The sequence below is a fragment of the Meleagris gallopavo genome, chromosome 13, assembly GCF_905368555.1.
Source record: "Meleagris gallopavo chromosome 13, MGAL_WU_HG_1.1, whole genome shotgun sequence".
Taxonomy (NCBI): domain Eukaryota; kingdom Metazoa; phylum Chordata; class Aves; order Galliformes; family Phasianidae; genus Meleagris; species Meleagris gallopavo.
The window spans coordinates 6156629-6177500 of record NC_139416.1 but is presented as its reverse complement, the minus strand read 5'-3'; the positions used below and the strand labels follow the sequence as shown (position 1 = coordinate 6177500).

The 20872-nt window shown below is 45.6% G+C and overlaps 1 protein-coding gene across 4 annotated transcripts in view; it reads right to left on the bottom strand.

Moving 5' to 3' along the window:
- ZNF423 (zinc finger protein 423) overlaps positions 1-20872 on the bottom strand; it is a 233298-nt gene that overhangs the window by 128897 nt on the left and 83529 nt on the right. For 3 of the 4 annotated variants that reach the window (XM_085234556.1, XM_085234557.1, XM_085234554.1), the window contains 2 exons: positions 16259-16459; positions 12712-12792 (listed from right to left, as the gene is read on the bottom strand). In XM_085234556.1, the coding sequence (XP_085090682.1) occupies positions 12712-12792; positions 16259-16355 (178 nt within the window). In that variant the 5' untranslated portion in view covers positions 16356-16459. The remainder of the gene's footprint in view (positions 1-12711; positions 12793-16258; positions 16460-20872) is intronic. The other variant, XM_085234555.1, reaches the window with a different exon arrangement.

The following is a 20872-nucleotide window of genomic DNA, read 5'->3' as shown; positions in this document are numbered from 1 at the left end:
CTGAGGCCATTCTGCAAGAGTCTTCCAGGCTGGTGCAGAGGTTCACTCACTGCTTACAGGAGAACCCGCCTGGAGTTTGGCTGGGGCAGCACTGCCAAACCACTGGCTCAGCATCCACCATTTTGTCCTAGGAACAGCTCAACATTACACGATGCCACGAGGCAGCACACTGCTCACCAAGGTCTCCTCCAGCATCTCAAGGTCTGTGCAGCAGCATCTGCCATACTGCCTCAAAGGGCTCAGCACGTCCCTCTTCACGGTCCATCCAATGAGCAGTTCTTTTCCAGGGACAACGAGCTCTGTTCACAGCCAAACCAGCTGAAATCTGCTCAGTGGAAGCAGGGAAGCCCCAGCAGCCCCACAGGAGAGCAGACTGTGCAGCAGGTGAGGAAGGCGGGGTGGCAAGCAGAGTACCAGCCCATCAGCATCCTTGGGGTGCTCTGCCCACCAGTGAAACACACATCCACACAGCAGTGCCACCCCTGTACCACACAGATGCCAACAGCACAGGCACACTGGTTCTGCAGCCATAGCAGCACATCCAGTTCTGATAGTGTGTTCTGCTGTCACAAACTTGGAACTGGCCAAATGAAACATTAACAAGCTGGTAAACTAAGAAAAGAACAAACTGGGAACAATGTCTGCAGCACAATTACTTGACTGTCTGGGGTGATGAACACCATAATTCCACGAGATTTTGGCAGGAGGTGGGAGATTTTGCAGTTTTGTAACTCAAATATATAATTAAGAATAAAAGTATACCAAGGAACAAGCCTCCATACTCACCAGTCCAGATAATAGAAAATATGAAAGAAATACCCCATACCAGAAGGAAGTCAGTGCTGCAAAAAACACACAAAAAGAGCATTCACATGAGCCGCTGCGCTATCTGGTAATTCTTAGAAACACGGCAGAGGTGACTTGCCACACTGATTTCACCACTGACACCAGCAGTAATTCCAGCTGAAAAACAATCTTTGCTTTTCTGAAGGATTTTCTAAGAATCCTTTTTTTTTTCTCCTTTAGCAAACCATTACTCATTACTCTATACAGAACAAACTGCCACCAGATACAGAAGCTTAAGTGCCAGAAAATACTCCACTAGCTCACAGAGAGTGTTTCAAGTGAGAGCTTCAAAACAGCCTCCAGAACCACACTCGTGTTCAAAGGAGGTGCTAGAGAACACGGCTGTGTGAAATTTGGCAATACAGCTTCACTGGCAAGAACAGGGAGGTTAGTTTTGGCTCACAGCAGATCCTCCACCCTGTATTTTGCTTTGAACACTTTTAACGAAAAACTCAAACTGAGATTCAACTGCAACCATCAGTTTTTATCTGAGGTTGGTCAAAAGCAAAAGAAGTGTGATTTCTGTGCTCACAACAGTGCAGGAGGAGTATACCTTCCATAGAGAATACTCTGTATTTTGAGTTATCTTTGGAAGAGAAGGCAGCCAGGAGGCCTATAATTCTCTCACACATATGCAATGCTTGTAAGCAAGCACAGCATCTCTGTGGTAGGGGATGGGGTGAACGGGGATGTGTATCATCCAACTTGCAGTACTGGGCTGCAGACAAGACTGTCCACTTTAGTATTTCCAGTGGAGCAGTTAGTCACTCCTCCCACCTATTTGCAGCAGCAAAATGAGAAAATGCTACTCTTCAGCTCAAATAGATGTTTATTTCATTCAGAGAATCTAAAAATGCCTCTAGAGGAGCTATAATGCCCAAATCATTAAAGCTTTGCCTCTTTACCATGATGTATTTTGGAAAATCTCAAGCCTCAGAACACAATGAGCAGAAGAAAGAGGTAAATCATAGGGTGCTTCTCACTCTGACATGTGGTATGAGGAAGGAGAAAACTGGCTTTATGATGGCAAGGGGAACACAGCTGTCCATGGACCAGACGAGCCGGTTGGGTGCCTGCACTTACAGCATCCCCAGGCACATGAATGGCAAGAGGTGGTTACTGACCACTACGATTTTTTGCACTCAGAAGACCACTTATGATGAAGGAAAGGTTCCTTGCTTCCAAATAAATAAATTTAGAAAAAACAACTAATCTAAGAACATCTTGCTAACACAGACCACTAACATTTATTTCAGGTTTTCTGTTCCCTGTAAAATCAGGGAGCATGTACTTAGCTTTCCTCTTCCACAGACTACACTGAAAATGTCAAAAAACAGGACAAGCCAGCTTATAAATAATTGCAAAGCTCCTCCTGGAAAAGGTTGAGAGGGAGGTGGGATGAAAGCTCTGAGCCAGGAAAGCTAGGACTGCCAAGGAGCAGAACAGAATAAGGGCAAGGACGGTGTGTGATACCGAGCTCCATCTGCACGCAGAAATAAAAGGCATTGAGGAAAATACCAGCGTGGGTTATGTCAGGCATTCCCAGGTGTGGGAAATCCTCAGGGGAAAAGCACCATCAACAGAAAATACAGTAGACCTCATAAGAGACAGCTGACGTGGCAGATCCTACAAAAGCTTGTCTGCAGTATCAGAACATCTTTTGTTCTCTAGCCCCATTCTTTCACCTGGCAGCTCACGGATGAAAAGACCTGAGAGATGTTCCTGTCACCAGAGGCTTTTCCTCAAAAGGCTCCTAAAAGGAAGAGGGCCAGGGTAATGCAAGCTCTACTGCAGAGGACACATGGCAGAGGAAGCTTTACCCCTCTAATAACAACTTGCCTACATCTCAGGAAATTCTCCTTAACCCTGCCTCCTCACTACCTGCAGTGTGATAACAAAACCAACATTGTCCATCATGTCTCAATTTGAAGCGACCCATTTATTCTCAGGAGCGCTGTGTTCATTTTTTTTCAGCCTGGCAACCTAAGAAAACAAGGTTTACATGATCACACTGCCTGTCATATGCCTTAACTGTTTGTCCCTTCCTATTAACTTTTGAATCACATCGGACTAGAGATAGAGCTCAGAGGGAAATTGAGTTTCTCTTATAGAAATGTAGTTTCTCTAAGATCGGTGAAGTTTCCTTGCATTGGGTAGGGCAGAGACCTGGTTCACGTCTCTGGGGGAAGGCCAAGAGCAGAGGCAGCCACTGTCCCCACTGCAAGTCCATCCCAGCCCACCTGCACACACTGCCACCCGCACAGCCCCTGCTGTGCCCCGGGGACAGGGAGAGGTGAGCTCTGCATGCAGAGCAGGGCCTGGGTTTGGCTGTGGTGAAACACAACTTCATAGCGAGTCTGACCGCACGCATCGCAGAACTTAGGTCTTTTTCTGCCAAATTGCTTGTAACTTCATGATGTATCATCAGGGACAAATGCCAATATTTTTCAAGTACTCCCTGAACCCAATACATAGCCACGCATAAAACAGTATGCAACCAGAGAGCTCTTACAGTACATTTGTCTTTAGAACTTCTTCCCTTTTATTTGAGGATGGCAAGTGAAAGAAAAGTCACTGCAAAGTCCTTCATCTCCTAACGCCACGACTTTCTAGGGCTGCACAATCAACGTGTGGCTCCTTGAAACAAGCAGAACATGTGTGATGAAGCACACGCAGTCTGGAAGCAGCACTCCTGCAAGGCTGCAAGCTTGGCTCTTGACTGAGCTTGTGACATCGGCAAAAAGCAGCTCCCCGCCCAAGCAGGCTCTGCAGGGGCATCTTCCTATACTTACTGGCCAAACTATTGATTTTTAAGCAAAAGAGAAGGAACAAAATATGTCCCTTCCTCCTGTAGCACCACATGATAAATTTCACTGCCCTTCTCCTAGCAGCTTCTAGTGACAGTGCAGTGTTTGTCTGAATTTTTAACAGATGTTTCTAAGTACTCTTGACCACTGCTCCCTCCTGAGGATTTCGACAGTGGGAGAGCTCTAGATAGTAATGCAAACAAAGCTGTAAGAGGCTCTCGGGGATAATCTGTAGACACTGCATCTAGTATGGGTGTGGATATGGGTCCAAGCCTTATGAAACTTTGTAAATATCCTCTGAAGACCAGCAGGCTGGACTGACCCTGCCTGCAGATGTTTTTGAGCTTACCAGCACCACAGTGAACAGCAAGACATCTTATAGAGAGCTGCAATGCTCTTGAAACAGCTGAGAGTAGAATTTAAACCAAAAGTTACAAAAGCAGGAATAGAGTGGAGCAGAACAGAATAATGCAAGGGATGATGTGTGATGGTGTAACCACATTTCCAACAGAATATCATCGCAGGTATTCGCTGCAGCAGGGCTCAGGCTGGGCTCAGCAGGATCTCCCAGATGCCGGGTAGCCCTGGGGAGCGAGCACAGTAGATGCAACTGACAGGTGTGAAGGTACTCATGCAGTCAGAACATGAATTGTTTGGAACAAATCTCTGCTTTCATTTTTAGAAGAGAATGGTTATCTCGTACTTACGCCTGGGAAGAAGGCAGTGACATCTGCCTGAGTTTGCATTTAGCCTCAGCACATCAGGAGTGGCTGCTTCCATTTTTTATAGCCACAAGTTTACACATCAAAATATGACCGTGACTGCTTAAGATTAAAATGAAATCTATTTTGATTGGCTGAAGCCGGTTTTCTACAGGGTTGGCCTATTGGCTCCAGAATGCAAGCAGGCACTGTTGTTGTGCCAGCCCTGGGGCTGGATGCATCCCACAGCCCAGCACGGCACTCCCCACCATTGGGAAGCAGCCCCCACGCCTGCACCTGTGTCCTGCTGGGCAGGGGAGGCTGTCTGCGAGGGCATGGCTTTGTTCAGCTGATGCAGCACTGTGACGGCTGTGTCAGTCACGACTGCACCACAACCCATCCCCCAACCCTATTAAAAAAATATAAAAAGCCCAAACTCAGACACATATCCCCATAGAGCAGCATCGCTCCCAACACCCTGCTACCAGCACAGAGCAAGGTATAAGTGTTTTCTGTCGCCTTCTAGACCAGCATTTTGTGAACCCTTTTGTAAGACCATTTAATTTGGTTCCAGAATTCCTCATACTGAAAAACACTTGTTATACATTGGCCCCGACTGCTGCACACAGCGACAGCCTGGTAGTGACAACCCACAAGATATACTTAGCTTCACAAACTCATCATCAATGGATTTTGAAAGCTCTGTAGCCAACAGACTGGAAACCACATGCAATACAAACACATAATAGAACTTTTAATGTGCAAAGAGACTAAACAAAAAGATCCTTGACCTTCTTGCTTTCCCTTGCATACCATTATCCCCAGTGAGACAGCAAATGGAATGACGTTGAGAGCAACAGCTACCACGAAGCAACTTTGGAAGCCAATTTCTACAGTAGTTAAGCAGTTAATGGCGTTAATCAGAATGATAACTTATTAAATTCTACATTTATGCAAATAGCATTTGGGCATATCACAGTGAGACATGAGTAGAAGAGCTCACCAGGAAAAGGTCCCAACATCTTTTAAATTTGATGGATTTTTTTTTAATAACGTGTAAAATAATAGCAAAGGTCTGTGCCCATGATTGTTGGTACATCTGACAAACCGCGCTCAAATAATAAGCTGTAGTCACAAATTAATCTCCAACATCCCAAACAGATTAATGAAGAAATTGCTTAATTCTTAACCTTTACGAAGCAGGGATTAATCTCTACAGCTAAATCCAATCTCTGTCTTTATCCTTTTAACAAGAAGTTGACATTTCTTACAGAGCTCCTAAAACAAGCAACATTTATTGAACGAAGAGAATGGCAGGTATCCCTCACTCTCCCCATACAAAGCCATGCAACAGCTTATGTCTAAGGCATGAAACAATGCTATCTGGATATGCTGAAATAAATCAGAAAAAGATGCACTTTACAGATTTCACAGCACTCTTAGTTTTGTAGAAGCTGTGTGGAAAATTTACTGCTTTCAAGTTTTGGAAAAGAAATTATCTGGCAACATTTTGGCTGTGGGTTGTGTTTGAATCCAATGAAGAAGCAGGGGATTGGATGAAGAATGATGAATTGCACCTTTAATGGCTTTCTAGATGTAGCTCTGTCCACCTCCCACCTCCCCCCTAAAAAAAAACAAAAACACAACAACAAATGTATCTATGTACTTTGTTTTCTCCTTTGTTGGTGTTTTCTATAGAAAAAAAATCTGCACAGAATTTTACCCATTCATTAAGTTCATTCCACATCTTTGGGCAAATGAGGTGGGAAAGTGTCTACCACCTATGCTGCCCATACAGCTTGCTGCAGGATGTTGTGTACAATGAGCATTCCTCCAATTGAAATTGTACCTGTATTTCGGAAATCAATAATACTGCTGATACACAAGCCCTAACTTTTGGTTTATTGATGTGTATGTAAATACTCATGTAACTGGGTACATTCGCTTTGTTTGGACAAAGCCTGCAACACAGAATGTTAAAACATCTCTGGAAAAAATAATTGGCCTTTTTTCTCCCCTTTGGGTACAAATTTCTGTTTTTAAATGAATGTGCAGGTTTCCTGTTGCTGCACGAAGACTTCATTTTAAAATACTGTCATCGACTAATTCTACATTAAATTAAAACAGAATGTTTTACATCAGAAACACGTTTTTTTCATTAATTACTCTACAGCACATATCTTCTTCACCTTAATGTAATTCCTGAGTATTAAGAGATGAAGGGGCTGAGTTGTTTTTTTGGGGGAAAAAAAAAAAAAAGAAAGAAAGAAAGAAAAGAAAAAGAAATAATTTGAAGTTTTACAGTGACTCTCTTTATGGAGTCAACTTATGCAAGCACCGAAGCCCTTCCAGAGAAAACAGGATTCTCCCCACCTCCCTCTGGCTTTTCTCCCTACTGAATGCCATGGCCTTCACTCAACCAAAGGAAATGAAAGACAGACTGAGACAACAATGTCACGTGGGTGAAGGTCAGATTGATTTTCAGCTGTGTGGTGCTGTTCTATCACCCTCAGGACAAAAGTTAAGCCCTTCATTTTTTTTCATGTCTGCTTTAACAGAGTAACTTATTTTTTCCTGAAATTCTGCTTGAGCTCCACACCACCAGAACTATCAAGGATAGCCTAATTTAAAACATTTGTGGATAACATCTTCCTTGGAGTAAAACTCAGAGCAGCCCACACACTGCAGCGTTCCATCCTTGAGTTTTCCCTGTCCCCGGTGCACACAGAGTGGCTCCTTCAAGCAGCTGAGGGCTCTGCAGTGACATCGCTGACAGCAGAAGATGGGTCGGGTGCAGCTGCCGGCAGCACCACAGTGCTCCCAGTCTCCAGAGAGGAGCGTTTGCAGTCTCAGAAGGGCAAGTTCACAAATTGTTTTTCCTCACCATCTTCCTGCCCCTCACCAAGCTACTTGGAGCCAAAGTGCCCGCCTGTCACTCACTGATGTGGACACGGCCAGCGAGTGGCTTCAGGAGCAGGCAGCACTGCAGGCACAGGCACAGCCTCCTAAAGATGGCAGCTTATCCCTATACAGCAAGGTACACCCAGCAGCTGCACTGTGCACTGCTGAAGTATCTCATGGACTACAGTTCTTACCTGGAAGAGCTCTCGTAACACAGAGCATGGCAAGTGTGTGATGGGGATGGAGTGGCATCGGATGCTGCTACAAGCCCGGTGGGAAATGGTCAAAGTCCAGGAAGGAGTCCAGTGAGGAGAGCAAGGAAACTGCCTGAGAGGATGGACCGCAGGGGGACAGCACAGGCAGTGGGCACAGCATTGCCTGAGTAGAGCTGGGGCATCCACAGCAGCAATCCATCACAGTGAGCTGCTTCAACTACCTCCAGTACAGCCATTGAACAGCTATCCTAAGGATGAGCCGGTTCTTGGCTTTAGCCTGGCTGGCTGCAAAGGCTGACTGATGCAGATTGAATGCTGAGTTCAGATCTGGTTAGGTGATGCTTGGAGTCCTATAAATCACCTGCATCCTTTCTTACTAGGAGAACATGAATGCAGGTATATTTCTATAGACAGCAAGGTCATAAGAGGAATTTATTCTACTTCTGTCTGTCTCTCCAAGTTTTCTAATGAATAATTAGTAGATGTAGATTTCTAAAATGACCATTTAATATAAATTATATCAAATCTCATTTATTTTAGGATATATCATTAAGTACAAAGTCTGCACAAATGAACTGAGTTCACTGTAGAGGAAATGGCTGGGAATTACATTCAAAAACCTATTCAAATGTTTAATGTAAGAGATTCCCTGGAGAGGAGAAAAGTGATGGGCCTCTTCAGCCTTTCCTTATGTCCTCCTCAGCAAGGCTACAGTAATTGAGCAGCAACGTAAGGATGAGCCAAAAAGTCTTTCACCGTTATGCTGAGAAATGTTTTTTAGGAAGTCTAAAGATGAGATGGATCCACATGCTAAAATCTGGCACAAGGAAGAAGAAGGTCATCCCATGTTATAGGTGTTGATAACAAAATCCACCTGGAGCCCTCAGCCCCAGTTCCAGTGTCACGCATATTACTGGGCAGACTGGGGACAATGCATTCAGAAAACAGTTTGCTAAGGAGAGACGGCACAGAATCTCCCCCAGGCCCTGACCTCCCATCTCTCTCATGACGATACAAGGCTTCTGCAGTATCAGAGGGTGCCCTTTGTGGGAGCTGCACAGACCAACAATGAATCCTTCTAATTGTCAGTGACATTGGTTCTCAGAGACAACACAAACCTCATATCAACAAGAAGTAAGGGAAGGAAGGAGGGAACACCCCTTCTAGAAAAAGGCAGAACTTAAGCCAAAACAGAATGATTTCTTAATTCCATGATGATAAAAATAAGACTGGTACTTCCTTGAGTCAGAACGGAGTCACCAGTCTAAAATGGTTTAAAGATTATGAACCACTCAAATGCTGAAGGAAGTATCTAACATGAACAGACCTAGTGCCTTGAAAACTCCATTTTTCATTAGTTAAGGCAATAAAAGCTGGTAATATTAAGCATGAAGTTTGATTAACATTATCTATATTTTAAACATACTACATTTAAATTTCTACTGATTGTCTTTTCAACAATTCTGAATCAAGATTATGAAATCTACTTTTACAAGTAAACTCATCGTCAAAAAAAGTATTAAAATTACTTAAACGAAACAGCATTCAAGAGGTACATGCTCATTGCCAAAGTCTGAAGGAAGTCAGAAGCTCCTTAGACCTCTGGTGGAGGTCTGATGTGCAAACCAGCTCGGAGAGCAACAGCCTCTCCAGCAGGTGCAGGGAAAATATTTCCCTTATTCAATTTATCAGACTGGTTCAGTCCAACAAGGAGTTTGTTCAGAATGGAGAAACTATTTGGCAGATGATCGCTAATTTGCTCCTTGCCAGCCCACACTAAAGAAAGGGGCGAGACCCCTACAGAGGATGCAGACATCCGGGCAAAGGGAGCCACGTACCTCGGCGGATCCATCCTGCTCACACGGCTCCAGGTGGCACGGCTCTCCCTCAGGTCAGCGCCAAAGGCTGGCTGAGCCCTGGGCTCCCCGACCCTGGGGCCATGCGGGGATGCTCCAGTGTGCGCTCCCAAAGCCAGACGGCTGAAGAGGACCAACCCATGCTGGCACGCTTCCCTAAAGCCAGCCGGCACTGGGGGGTGGAGGCTGCTTCCTGGCTTCCCCAAGCCTGGAGCACAGTTAATAACATGCCAGCTGTATCTGCAGACAAGCCAAGTTTAATGAGGCTACAACAAAAGCATTCAAATATGCACTACAGAACTTCTGCAGGGATTTTTTTTCTAGGGCTTGTTTAAAAAAAAAAAAAAAGGAAGATAGAAATTCCTGACAGTGTTTGTATACACACTCCCTTTTTTTGTTTTGTTTTGTTTTTAATTATATTATTTAAATTCAAATAAATCAGCATTAGAAATACTCTTTTCTATTCCATTACTTCCAACTGCAAAATTACATTCTGTGAGGATTGCTTGCAGTGCTCTGCTGCTTGCTTGTTTCATAACAAACACTGAAGCCTTCCTTCCTTTTTCTCTAAAGGCCAGCCATCACCTCTCCACCTGCCTGGTCTCTCCATCAGGACAAGCACTGTCCCCCTCCTGCTCGAGATCTAGGACCGACAGACAAACATGGCCGTATTGTAGCACGGGTGGTGATGTTGGTACTGCACCCTCTCGCTGCACTACCTGCAGTGCCTTGCCACATGCCACAGGCTCCAACCCTGGCTCTAGGTGCATGAGACCCCAGTGAGAACCCTACAAACTGACTTGGAGCCTCTTCATGGGCTCCTCAAGACCCCCAAACCCCATACCAGTACTCCCAGCTCTGTGCTCACCCTTTGGGCTAGTGATTGTCCTGTAGCTCCCTTACCTACAGAGATACAAACAGCCCCTGTGGGCAGGGGGACCTACCAGGGCTCCAATTTGCCCTTCTGAGGGCTACAGCATCCCACTCTCCCAGGGCTTGGCATAGGCATCTGGGTTGCTTAAAATGAAATAGAGGAGAACCCCTCCACATTTTCGTACTGTGCCGAAGCGTGGGGAGCTGCCAGCAGCAGCAGCCCCCTCCTCCACAGGCACAGAAAGCACCTTCCCACACCTGCCCTCTCTCCTCTTCTGCAAAGCCATGTATTATTTGGATTTCTGTACTGCCAAGAAACAAGCCTACCATCACTCCACCAGCCCATGCTGTGCTATGACAAGGCTGCAGACAGCCTCTCACCATCAGGAGCCCGGCTCCAGACAGCAGCGGGATGGGGTGGACCCCAGCATTTCCATGCGTACTTGTGCACACTTTGCAGACTGCTTTCTGAGCCAGATAAAAGTAGATAAATAAAACTCAATTAAAGTAGCAAGGATGAAACAGTCTCTTGCTGATACAACCATACTAACGTGTCATCCTCAGCTCCTCTCCGGGCCATATGTTTAAAAATGACAAGGAGAACATTCTTCCTAGGCAAAAGACACATGCTGCTTGAGGAAAGTCATCTTCTTAGTTGAGATGTGTTTGCCCAGTCTTCAAGCCCAGGGCCATACCCTTTGCAGCCGCTACAAGGCTGCAGCAGGGCAGGTGCGGCCCGCGCTGCTCTCCCACGGGGTTCTGGTGACACATGACCCAGCGTCCTGCCATTGCGCTGGCACTGCTCCTATCTGTGAGCGCAGGGCCCATGCTGCCTCCCGTGCCACCATCCCCAGAGGCCCAGCATAAAGGTGGCCGTGCTGATTGCGGGGGGCGGCGCTGGCGGCCTGGCAGGCTCTTATCTGCCCGCGCACTGCCCGGTGCTCGCATGGGGCTGCTGTGGGCCTGCCGCAGTGCCCGCCACAGGAGAGCTTCTGCTGGGTCACTGAGCAAATCCCACACTGTGTGCATATGGCCAGCGAGCTTTGTTCCAAATTCATGTGCTCCTCCAGCACTACAAGCCCTCACATGCAGGCCCGCAAAACCCTCAAGCTAGCCTCAGAGAATCACAGAATTGCTTGGGTTGGAAGGGACCTTAAAGATCACCAAACTCCAAACCACTGCCATAGGCAGGGTTACCAGCTACTAGATCAGGCTGCCCGGGGCCTCATCCAGCCTGGCCTTGAACACCTCCAAAGGTGAGGCATCCACAACTTCTCTGGGCAACCTGCGCAAACTCAGAGCTTCCACACGGGGTTCACTTGGTGCTACATAAAGCCATCTCAGCAGGCTGCCCTGGAAAGAAGCACACCACTCAGGTTGTGCCATGAAGCCACCTTGTCTTCCAAGGTCACCACGCTCCATTACACTCTGAAAAGTGCCCCTGTGTGCCTTCAACTCGCAGTTCAGCTACAGGACTATGCTCTGCAGTCTCCACAACACACATGCATTTCCCAGGCAGCCCAGCCCAGTGCATCCCACCCCACCTGCCGCTGCAGGACCCAGCCTTCCAGAGCTCTCAGCACCAGCAGGCACAAATGCCAACCAGCAGGACAAATGTGGGCCCGGAGAGGGGATGGCTGAGACAACATAAGGACAGGACCCCACGATCGCAGCCCCTCGAGGAACCAACAGCATAAAGCCTGCCCTGGTACCCGTTGTCAGAGCCAGGCAGTGAGAGCTGAGGGCTCCAGGGAAAATCCGTGTTTCTACAGTTTGCTATATTATAGAGCTTTTCTGGTGCCAATTTTGAAAACACTGCCATGACCTCTGGAAAGAAGGAAACCTGCATTTCAGCACAACAATGTAGAAAAGAACAAAAAAGGAAATGTTATTTTTTTTTTAGGTTGAAACACTAGTCAGGTTAAGAAAAAGGAGCAAAATTCTGGCAAGGACAGGAGCACTCAGACCAAGCCACAACACAGTAATTAGGGCCAGTAGGTCATTAGAGCCGCAGCTGTACAAGCTAGGTGTATAATTAAGTTTCCACACTGCTTTTTCACAACTGTACTTCAGTTTCTTTTGAGGAGGATGATCAGTAATTCATTAATTTAAAATAGCAACACCAGCAGCAAAACACCTGAAAATCTATGACTTGCCAATCAGGTGCAATAAAAGATTATAATTTAGGGAAAGGCTAATTTGGGAAATACATTCAAAAAGTCTATATTTGTCAAGTAGAAGTCAAGTAGTACAAAGTACTGCCTGATGAAAGCATTGCTGAGATGTGGTCACTTTTTGGCAAACTGCTGTGTATGGTTTCTGGATGAGCATCCCGCATATACAGTTGCATGGCAATTACAATTCTTGCAGCAGGTGAAAGACGAGAAAATGCAAAATTATACACTAGCATGAAATAGTTACAATACCTCATTTCAAATGCAAGCCTAGTGTACAAGTTACAGGGCATTTAACAGGAGCAACTGCAAGACTTTAATTATAAACTAGTTCCTACCGTACAGTAGTTTAGAAAAATCAGCCGCTTCCCAGCTGGCAATATCCATATATAGCTCTGCTGCTGTTTGAAACAGACAACCTGTAAAGTTATCAACAACAGAAGAGGACCTCATGAAATGCTCAGAGACCCCAGCATAACCTACTTCTGTCCAGTTCATTGGTGCACTAATTTGTTTTAAAACACTCTACATTCAGCTGAGAAACCAAAGGAAAAAGGTTTACATGAGGCTATGCTGACCCAGCAGGAGGAAAGGGCTGGCATGGGCGGAGGAAGCAAAAATAACACAATAAAAACAGGAGCTAAACCAGACTGCCACGTGTGGACTAATGGCAGTTCCTGGGGCTTGTAGCCACTTTTCATCAGACAACAAACAACTTAGCATTGCAAAATAGTTGTTTGATGCATCCACTGAACACCCTAATCTGCAAGTTCACAAGCAATCCTCTACTCTTGTGATAAGTCATAACATCTACACTAACAGACTGTGCAAAAACGTACAGAAAGGACTGCATGTAGTGCAGGTAGTGATTACTGAGCCTTCTTGAGTGAAGGGAACATGGGAAAGGAGCAAGTTTTAAGTTGATTTTAAAAGCTTAACACATCCAGCGTATGCATTAGGTGTTTCTGTCTGTTCTTGGGAGATTTTAAAAGTGCCCTCTGTCTCATGCTCAAGAGCACCTTGAGGGTAAGAAAGCAAGTATGCCAGGAACCAGTGAGGACACAAAATGCCTGCTCACCACAAACGGTCCCCACTGTGGCCCCTCACAGATCCCTCAGTCCTAGGAGTCTCCAGGCTGCACCTGGGGCACCCGGCGTGTGCAAAGGGCGCGGAGGCTCCTGATGCTGCCAGGAGAATACCTCCACCAGGCTGGCAACAAAGGAATGCTGCACACTTATGCCACAGACATGTCTAGATATCAGTGGTATTTTGTCCTCAAAGAAACAAGCCTGAAATGCATGAAAAAGCAAGGGGGGGAAATGGCTGTTTGTTACTTTCTTACATGTCAAAGAAGCTGTGTTCAAACTGTATTATAACTTCAGCCCACTGTAATGAATTTCTAAGGGATTCCGGTGAAATAGATGGTTTATCCTATTCTTTGGAGTGAGCCCCTATAATCCTGCAGCATTCCTGAGCTACAATGCCTTCCTAACTTCAGCATCCCAGAGGAAGTCATTAGTTATGTTGTATTAGCAGGCTGGTGATATTATCACTACAAATATTACCTGTATCGATCTGGAGCCATGTAGACACGATTGAACACCCTGCTTCAGATTAAGACATGAAACTCTGGCTTGCCCAGAGGTCAGGCACCGTGTTACAACTTCAGATATGTCAGGCGGGCATTAGAGACAAAAGAAAACAGGGCAACTCAGGACGCAGCTCACGTGGTGGGGAACATCTCTAAACACACCGCTCTTCCTAGCACTCCTTAGATTCTCATCCTGGTGGTGCAAGTCTTTCCAGGTGAGCTAAACAAAAATGTGTTTTTTAAGTGCTTTGAACAAAAATTCTTGTGGTTATTGAACAAATCAGTGGGTCTGAACTCGAAAGCTGCTTTTCCTCGTGTTAAGATATGTAAATATCAAGCAACATTCCAGATTGTCTTCGTGGAAATATTCTCATTCCAGAATAGATGAATGCAACCTTTACATTAAATAACTTCATGACACTAAATTAAACCAAAGAGAAAACAGGCACTCTTATTCTGGAACAAGCATTTTCTCACATGGAGATAATCAGCACCTACTACGTGTATATGCAGATGATTACACAGTGCCTTTTTATGACAAAATGTCTTTGTAAATCATCCACACACGTGAAGACAGTAAAAGATGATTAAGTTATGCTACCTGCAATCAAAAATTAGCAAGGGGAATACTCACAAATTATTCTGATAGATTCCAAAACCAGAATTTATATTTCTTAGTCTCGCTAACAGAACACTACACTGAAGGGAAATGAAAAAGGAGGTGTGAAAACATTCACCATTTAGACTCAAACATCTAAGACTGCTGCATTTTAATGCATGTTGGCCACAGGAAGAATAATGGTTCCTTCTGACACCCCATCCACCTGTGCAAGCTAGCATCTGGTCCCCTCCTGCCCAGTGCCATGCCCAGCTGTATCGTGGGGACACAGAGCACACTGGGTAACTGCAGCCACTCCATGGAAGGATCACTAGTGACTGCACAAACACAACGCATGGCATCTGTCCCTGTCTTTGGAGAGGACCAGCGTGGGCTGTGCACCTCACATCCTGGTCTGGAAAGTGAGGAATTTTTGTTCGACAGCATTTTCCTGCCTACTACCCTGCAGAAAAAGTATTGTTTGCAGAAATCTCACGGCAATCTAGTGGTTGTCAGCTGGCCAAAAATGGATCCTATGAAACAAAGCCTTGTTGGTTTTTGTACTTCCAGATTTGCATCCTGCGCAGTGTGTAACCAAAGCAGGTAGCAAGCAGCCCTGCAGACACAGGTGGGCTGCACCTGGCTCAGGGCAGGGCCGGCTGCAGCCTGCCGGCAGCCCACCCTGCCTGTATGCCCTGCCTCGCTCTTGCCTTGGCTTAGCACAGCTTCCCTTAGCCCAAAAAGGAGAACAGAACCTGAACAAATTACCAAACAAATTAGGCAGTCAAGGAGGAATATGCACTCATGGGAACGAGGATGGGATAATACTGCACCAGAGGAGAAAGCAACCCTCCTGCCCCTGCCAGCCTCAACCTGCCACTGCCAAAGTGGGAACTAGCTAAAAACATCGTAGACAGTTTGAGAAAAAAGTTGGCAGAATACTCGGCTTCAGGGAAGGATGAGAATTCCTTATTTACATACTTATCAACATATTCTGTGCTCACACTCTTAAGAACTTGTTTAGTTTTGTGTAAAATCTGTGAGGCTTTTTGCTACCCCCATTGCTCCCCTCAGCACGCTCTGCAAAGTCTCCTCTGCTAGCAGCAGCCGTGCATGGGGAGCTGTGCGAGGCGAGGCGAGGTGCGCAGCCATTGTTCACTCCACCGCTCTGAGCTTGGTCTTGCTTTGCAACAAGATCAGGGGAGGCTAATGCTGCCCTCACCTTCAGAAAATTCAAAAGGAAATGCAATGCAACCTAGGGAGAAAGGCGTATTTTTAAGGCGGGATGACAAATCTCAAACTACAAATTTTAATTTCAGAAATTGTCACATTCTGTGATGGGGTTCAGAGGCCTTTATTTGTGGAGAGTTTTCCACCTTTCAGCTAGCAACTTTTTTTAATCTTGCTGCATTTGGGGAAAGGGAAAAATACCCTGTCCGAAAATTTTAATGCTTAAAAAAAAGCAAAACATTTTTGTCTATCATAATTACTTACAGATTCCAATTGGAAAGCTGTTGCTTTTATTTTAATTTTATTAAAGGAGTGAACAAAGGCTACCCTAGGCACCACAATAAAATTACATTAACTGTAAAATTACATTATTAATTCTTTAATCTCACTTGAGGCCTCAAGCTGTTGCTATGTCCAATTACCCAGCTAACCACCTGTCAGAACTGCAAAGCGAGTTTAACATTACCTCCAGGACAGTGGTGTGCCCTGTGTTCAGTCAGGTCTGCCAGTGAATCGAAGTCCTGCTGACAGTTATCGCAGGTGTAAATTGACTCATCCTCCATGTCTTCATCTTCCTCATTTCTCTCTTCCTGGCTCGTCACGCTGTTCCTCTCTTCCAGGGCCCGGCTGTCCTTCGCGTCGCTCTCCAGCTCTCCTCCCAGGCCACCTGCCAACAGCAAGGATGCAAGCGAAGGTTTAGAGGGCTGCAAAACAGGAGCCTGATGAGTGACGTCGCACTCATTGACAGACATTTAATTACAGTCGCTCTTGCATTATCGCTGACAACTTTTGTTATATTCATATGGGTTTTATATCCTGCAGCACAACAATTCTTGACTGTACTCTCTGCTGCTTGGTGCAAACACTCCCAGTCTCCATCACGGGGTGAACAGTGAGAATCTCTGCCTCTACCATAGGTAGTTGCTGGTGTTTCATCACTTCACCAGACTCTCAAAGCTTTAAAAATTGGCAAGACTGCTAACAGAAAAGCTGCTGAGTTTGAATTCCCTATGCTTTCCTCTCCCTGCTGCCACCAAGCCCAATGTCAATGATCTGGGCAATGGGGCTCTGGCCGATGACTCCAAGACCCACGCCCACCCTGTCGTGTGAGACATGAGTGTTCTAGAAGTCATCCTGAAGGACAGGCTTTTGCTGCAAGGTCCCCACACCTGGAGCTGCAGAGGACCCAGGAACAGCTCCTGAGCACAGCATGGAGGCAGCGCCCAGCTGCTTGGTGGTGCCTGGGCTTCATGCTGCTAACAGGGAGACTTGTGGTTCCAAAATTAGATCAGGACCAAATGAGCAAGGACAACCAATGCTGAGAACATGAAACAAGACTGAGAAATAAAATTTATTAAAGATGAAAACTGGTTACCACAAGCTCTGCAGTTCACTACACAGCGCTCGCAGGGCTCTGCTACCACTATCCATCCAGAGCTCAGATGTTATGCCATCTCCTGAACTGCGCATGACAACGTAAATCAGTCGGTGTAAAATGCTCTGCAGCTTTCCATAGAGCGCTCATAACATGACACACCCTTGCAAATGCAATGGAAGTATTAAAAATCAATGCCTGCTTGTGGTCTATCACAGCATCGCTTTTAGCAATTAACTGATCTGCACATTTTCAGGTTCTTTTACTGTTCAATTATACATACCTTTCTACCACAACATTTCCATTAGGGGCTAGATATCATGTTCATATTAACAAAGCAGACGTGCCACTTATACAGAGGTAATGAATTTAAGGATTTGTTTATAAAAGTCTCACTCACCACACTCTCCATACTCTAAGCCACGAGCTGCACTGTTCATTCAATAAAATGTTTTCTTTGAACCCCTTGCTTTATAGCCTCTTCCTTTAATAAAAGTGTACTGTAGTGGGAAAAGACAATTCTGTTCTCCTTAACGCTACTACATTGCCAAACAATAAGCTACATTTAAAGCTATGTTAGCTTTCCTTTACTTTCCACATAATTTAACATACACATTGAAATAATCACTTCCGCTTTGTCTATTTACTTGGCATCCCTTCTCACTGTCTCTCATCCCAGGCTGGAATCACAAACATTACAGCTCAGTCAATCTTGTTAAAGCCCGTATGTCCTGCAGATCTGATAGTTCATAAATCACAACACCAGTTCTCCAGCTTTGTAAGACAGAAACCTATAAAATAGTGCAAGTATATAAATCTGATTTGAGAACCGCCACCTGAATCTATGCCTCCTGCTGATGGAGCCTCAGAAAAGCACTTCTGAGCCGATTTAGCTGCAGCCTGAAGAAGAAAGATTTTGGGCAACCTCAGAGAGGCTTAGGGGACCTTCACTAATATTTTTAGTAGAAATTTTGTCTTTTGACAGTTAACCTAAAGGCCAGCTGATCTGGTGAGCACACTGTGACAAATTCATCCTTGGTTTCTCTCCAAAACGTCATGACTACACTGGGGATAAAGCTGTTTGACTGCGTCCAACAATAACAAATAATTTAACACACTGCTTTTGGAAAAATAAATTGTACAATGTGAGATAAGAAAATAAGATTCCCGACTGCAAAGCAAAATTCCAGAAACATTTTTTAATTCCCTGCTGAATGGGGATCTGATCCTCTAGGCAACTTTTCAAAAGTGTCATTAGTTGACATGGCCATATGTCAATAACACAACAATGAATCTTGCACAAATTACTTTAAAAACACAACATTGCTTTAGAACGAGATGTGTTCTGTTTTCAGCACACTGAAGGAATTGTGCACGTTCGCCATACCTCAGGGTTGCTGTCCTTGGAATAACATGGCCCTCAGAGTCCTCTGCTGAGCCACACGCTTGGAGAAACCACTGAGGTAAATCTGGGGCGTTTCTTGCCTTTTGCACTGAGCCTGCAGAGTTCAGACTCCAGGGCAGCAGCGGGGCGGTGCACAGTGCTGGGAGTGGGCAGCAGTGGGGCCGGGGCTGGGGCCGGGTGGTCCCCAGAGTGAGCCCAGCTGCTCCGCAGTGAGCTCAGCAGCATGGCAGCCGCCTGGGAGTTTGCCTCAGGAGCGAATTCCTGAGGAGTTTTGCAGCAGTAAGTCATGGGTTTAACCTGCAAGATTGCTTTGGGCGAGTGCAGCATGAGCATCCCGCCATGATGGGAAGAGAGCACATGTGCCTGGTGATGGTGAGCCCAGCAGGGTGCTGCTGTGGGCAATATCACCGTGGCAGGCAGCACACTGCTGGCACTGGGCACTGGGGTTGTTTTGGCCTAGCTGCAAGAGGACATGTCCTTGCATCACTTTGCAAAATGGCTTGGGGATGTCCAGAGCCAAGCAGAACCTCCAAAAATCTCCACAGACCAGTGGTGATGCTACAGCATCAAGCCTAGATACATACATTTACCAATTTGGCAGATACCCTTGGAGCTTAGTGAACTTATGCAGCAGTATTAGCTTCCATCTAGATCACTGAACAGAGGGCCAGTACTGGTGTGCACCAGCAGAAGGGGCTGCCAGCACCGCGGCTCAGGCTTGCAGTCACTAGTTGGTTCTGCGTGGGAAAAAGACCTTGCATTTCACATAAGTGTTAATAGCAATTTTTAAGTGAACCTACCATCTCTAGTAATTGTTTTAACAATTTATGAGTAAGATATGAAACCATTAGACAGATCAGCCTTAAGAGTATACCTCAGAACTTGGGTTTGAAGGGCTTCTTGTTTTTCTCTTCTTTTTTTTCCTGGAACATAGTAAAGGGCCTACAGGGGTTTACAAGAGGTGAATGCTTTATGCTATGACCTAACCAGTCTGGCCAACAGTCAAGAACTACTAAAGTTAATGCTAATGACCCTTGCTTTGTGGTATAAAAAAACAAGCTTATTTTCTAGAAGGTTACAATTTCAAAGGAGATGCATCAATAAATGGGAGTATTCCTGCCTCACCTGGTGGTCCATGAAATGTGGCAAATTTCTAGACGTGGGGAAGAGATTCTCGAGTATTGGTCTGAAAGGTTATGGCCAGCAAAAGTGCCTCCCGAGCCATGCTGTTATAGCAACAACATACTTCGAAAGCAAAGTTTTGAAAACAGACTGCATGTCTCATGCTCATGCCAGGCCCCACCAAAACAGAAAACAAATCTCCATGCCTTTCCAGCTGGGTCACTCAGGGCCACACATGGCAGGGCCGTGCTGCAGGTGCTAAGACATGGGGATGTACAGCACTGGGCAACATGTGGACCTGGGTAATGAAAGAGGATGCAAACTTCTGGGCTTATTTTTCACCTGTGGAATCCAATATAGCCATCACAACTTTTTGTTGCCTTCGCATAAAAGAGGCCAAACAAGCCTTTCTGTGCTTGTGCCAGTAAATTTTCCAGTCTTTATTTCTTTAGAAACCCAAGAACTTCTGAAAGCTGGGACATTTTTAGTTCTAGCATTGTTCTTTCAAGCACGTTATCTAGCATGGGGTCATGTCTGGCTCTGAGCACCTTCAGTGACTGGGCTCCATGGTGAGCAGTTTCCTCACAGTAGGAGAGGCTGCAGGACAGCAGCCACAGCACCTCATGCCCCAGCCATGGCATGGGCACAGGCATTCCGAGCCAGAAGGGACCCAATGGAGAGGGTACAGAGGCATCACCTCATTCACTTGCCCTGTTCCAAAGACACAACCGCCAAATGTCCCACAAAGGGCCAGAACTGTTTCTAGCCATTTCCCAGAGGAGATAAAACAAAAGTCCTGAGGAAACAAACTGCTGGAGGGCCAGCAGGGCAGTAAGCAGCTCCTCTGGGCTGGGCGCAGCCAGGCAAGGGGAAGGCAAAGGAAATTCCTCCTGTAACTGGGAAGTGAGAACAAAAGAAACAAATGACTTAAAGGAAAAGCCTAATCTAAACATTCGTGTTTCACTCAGTGCCTAATGCCAAGTTAGTGAGGGAAGTTCTCTACTTTTGTGTAGTTTGTTGGCATTTTAGTGTCTCTCTTGCAGTGTAATGCAGCAAAGAGTCCAAACTTCTCTGTCATATGTGGTCAAAGAAGAATGAACAGCAGCAAAAAAAGCCATTAATGCTTTAACAGCAAAAATGCAAACAAGCCTCAGCAGGAGACTTCCCATAGGATGAAG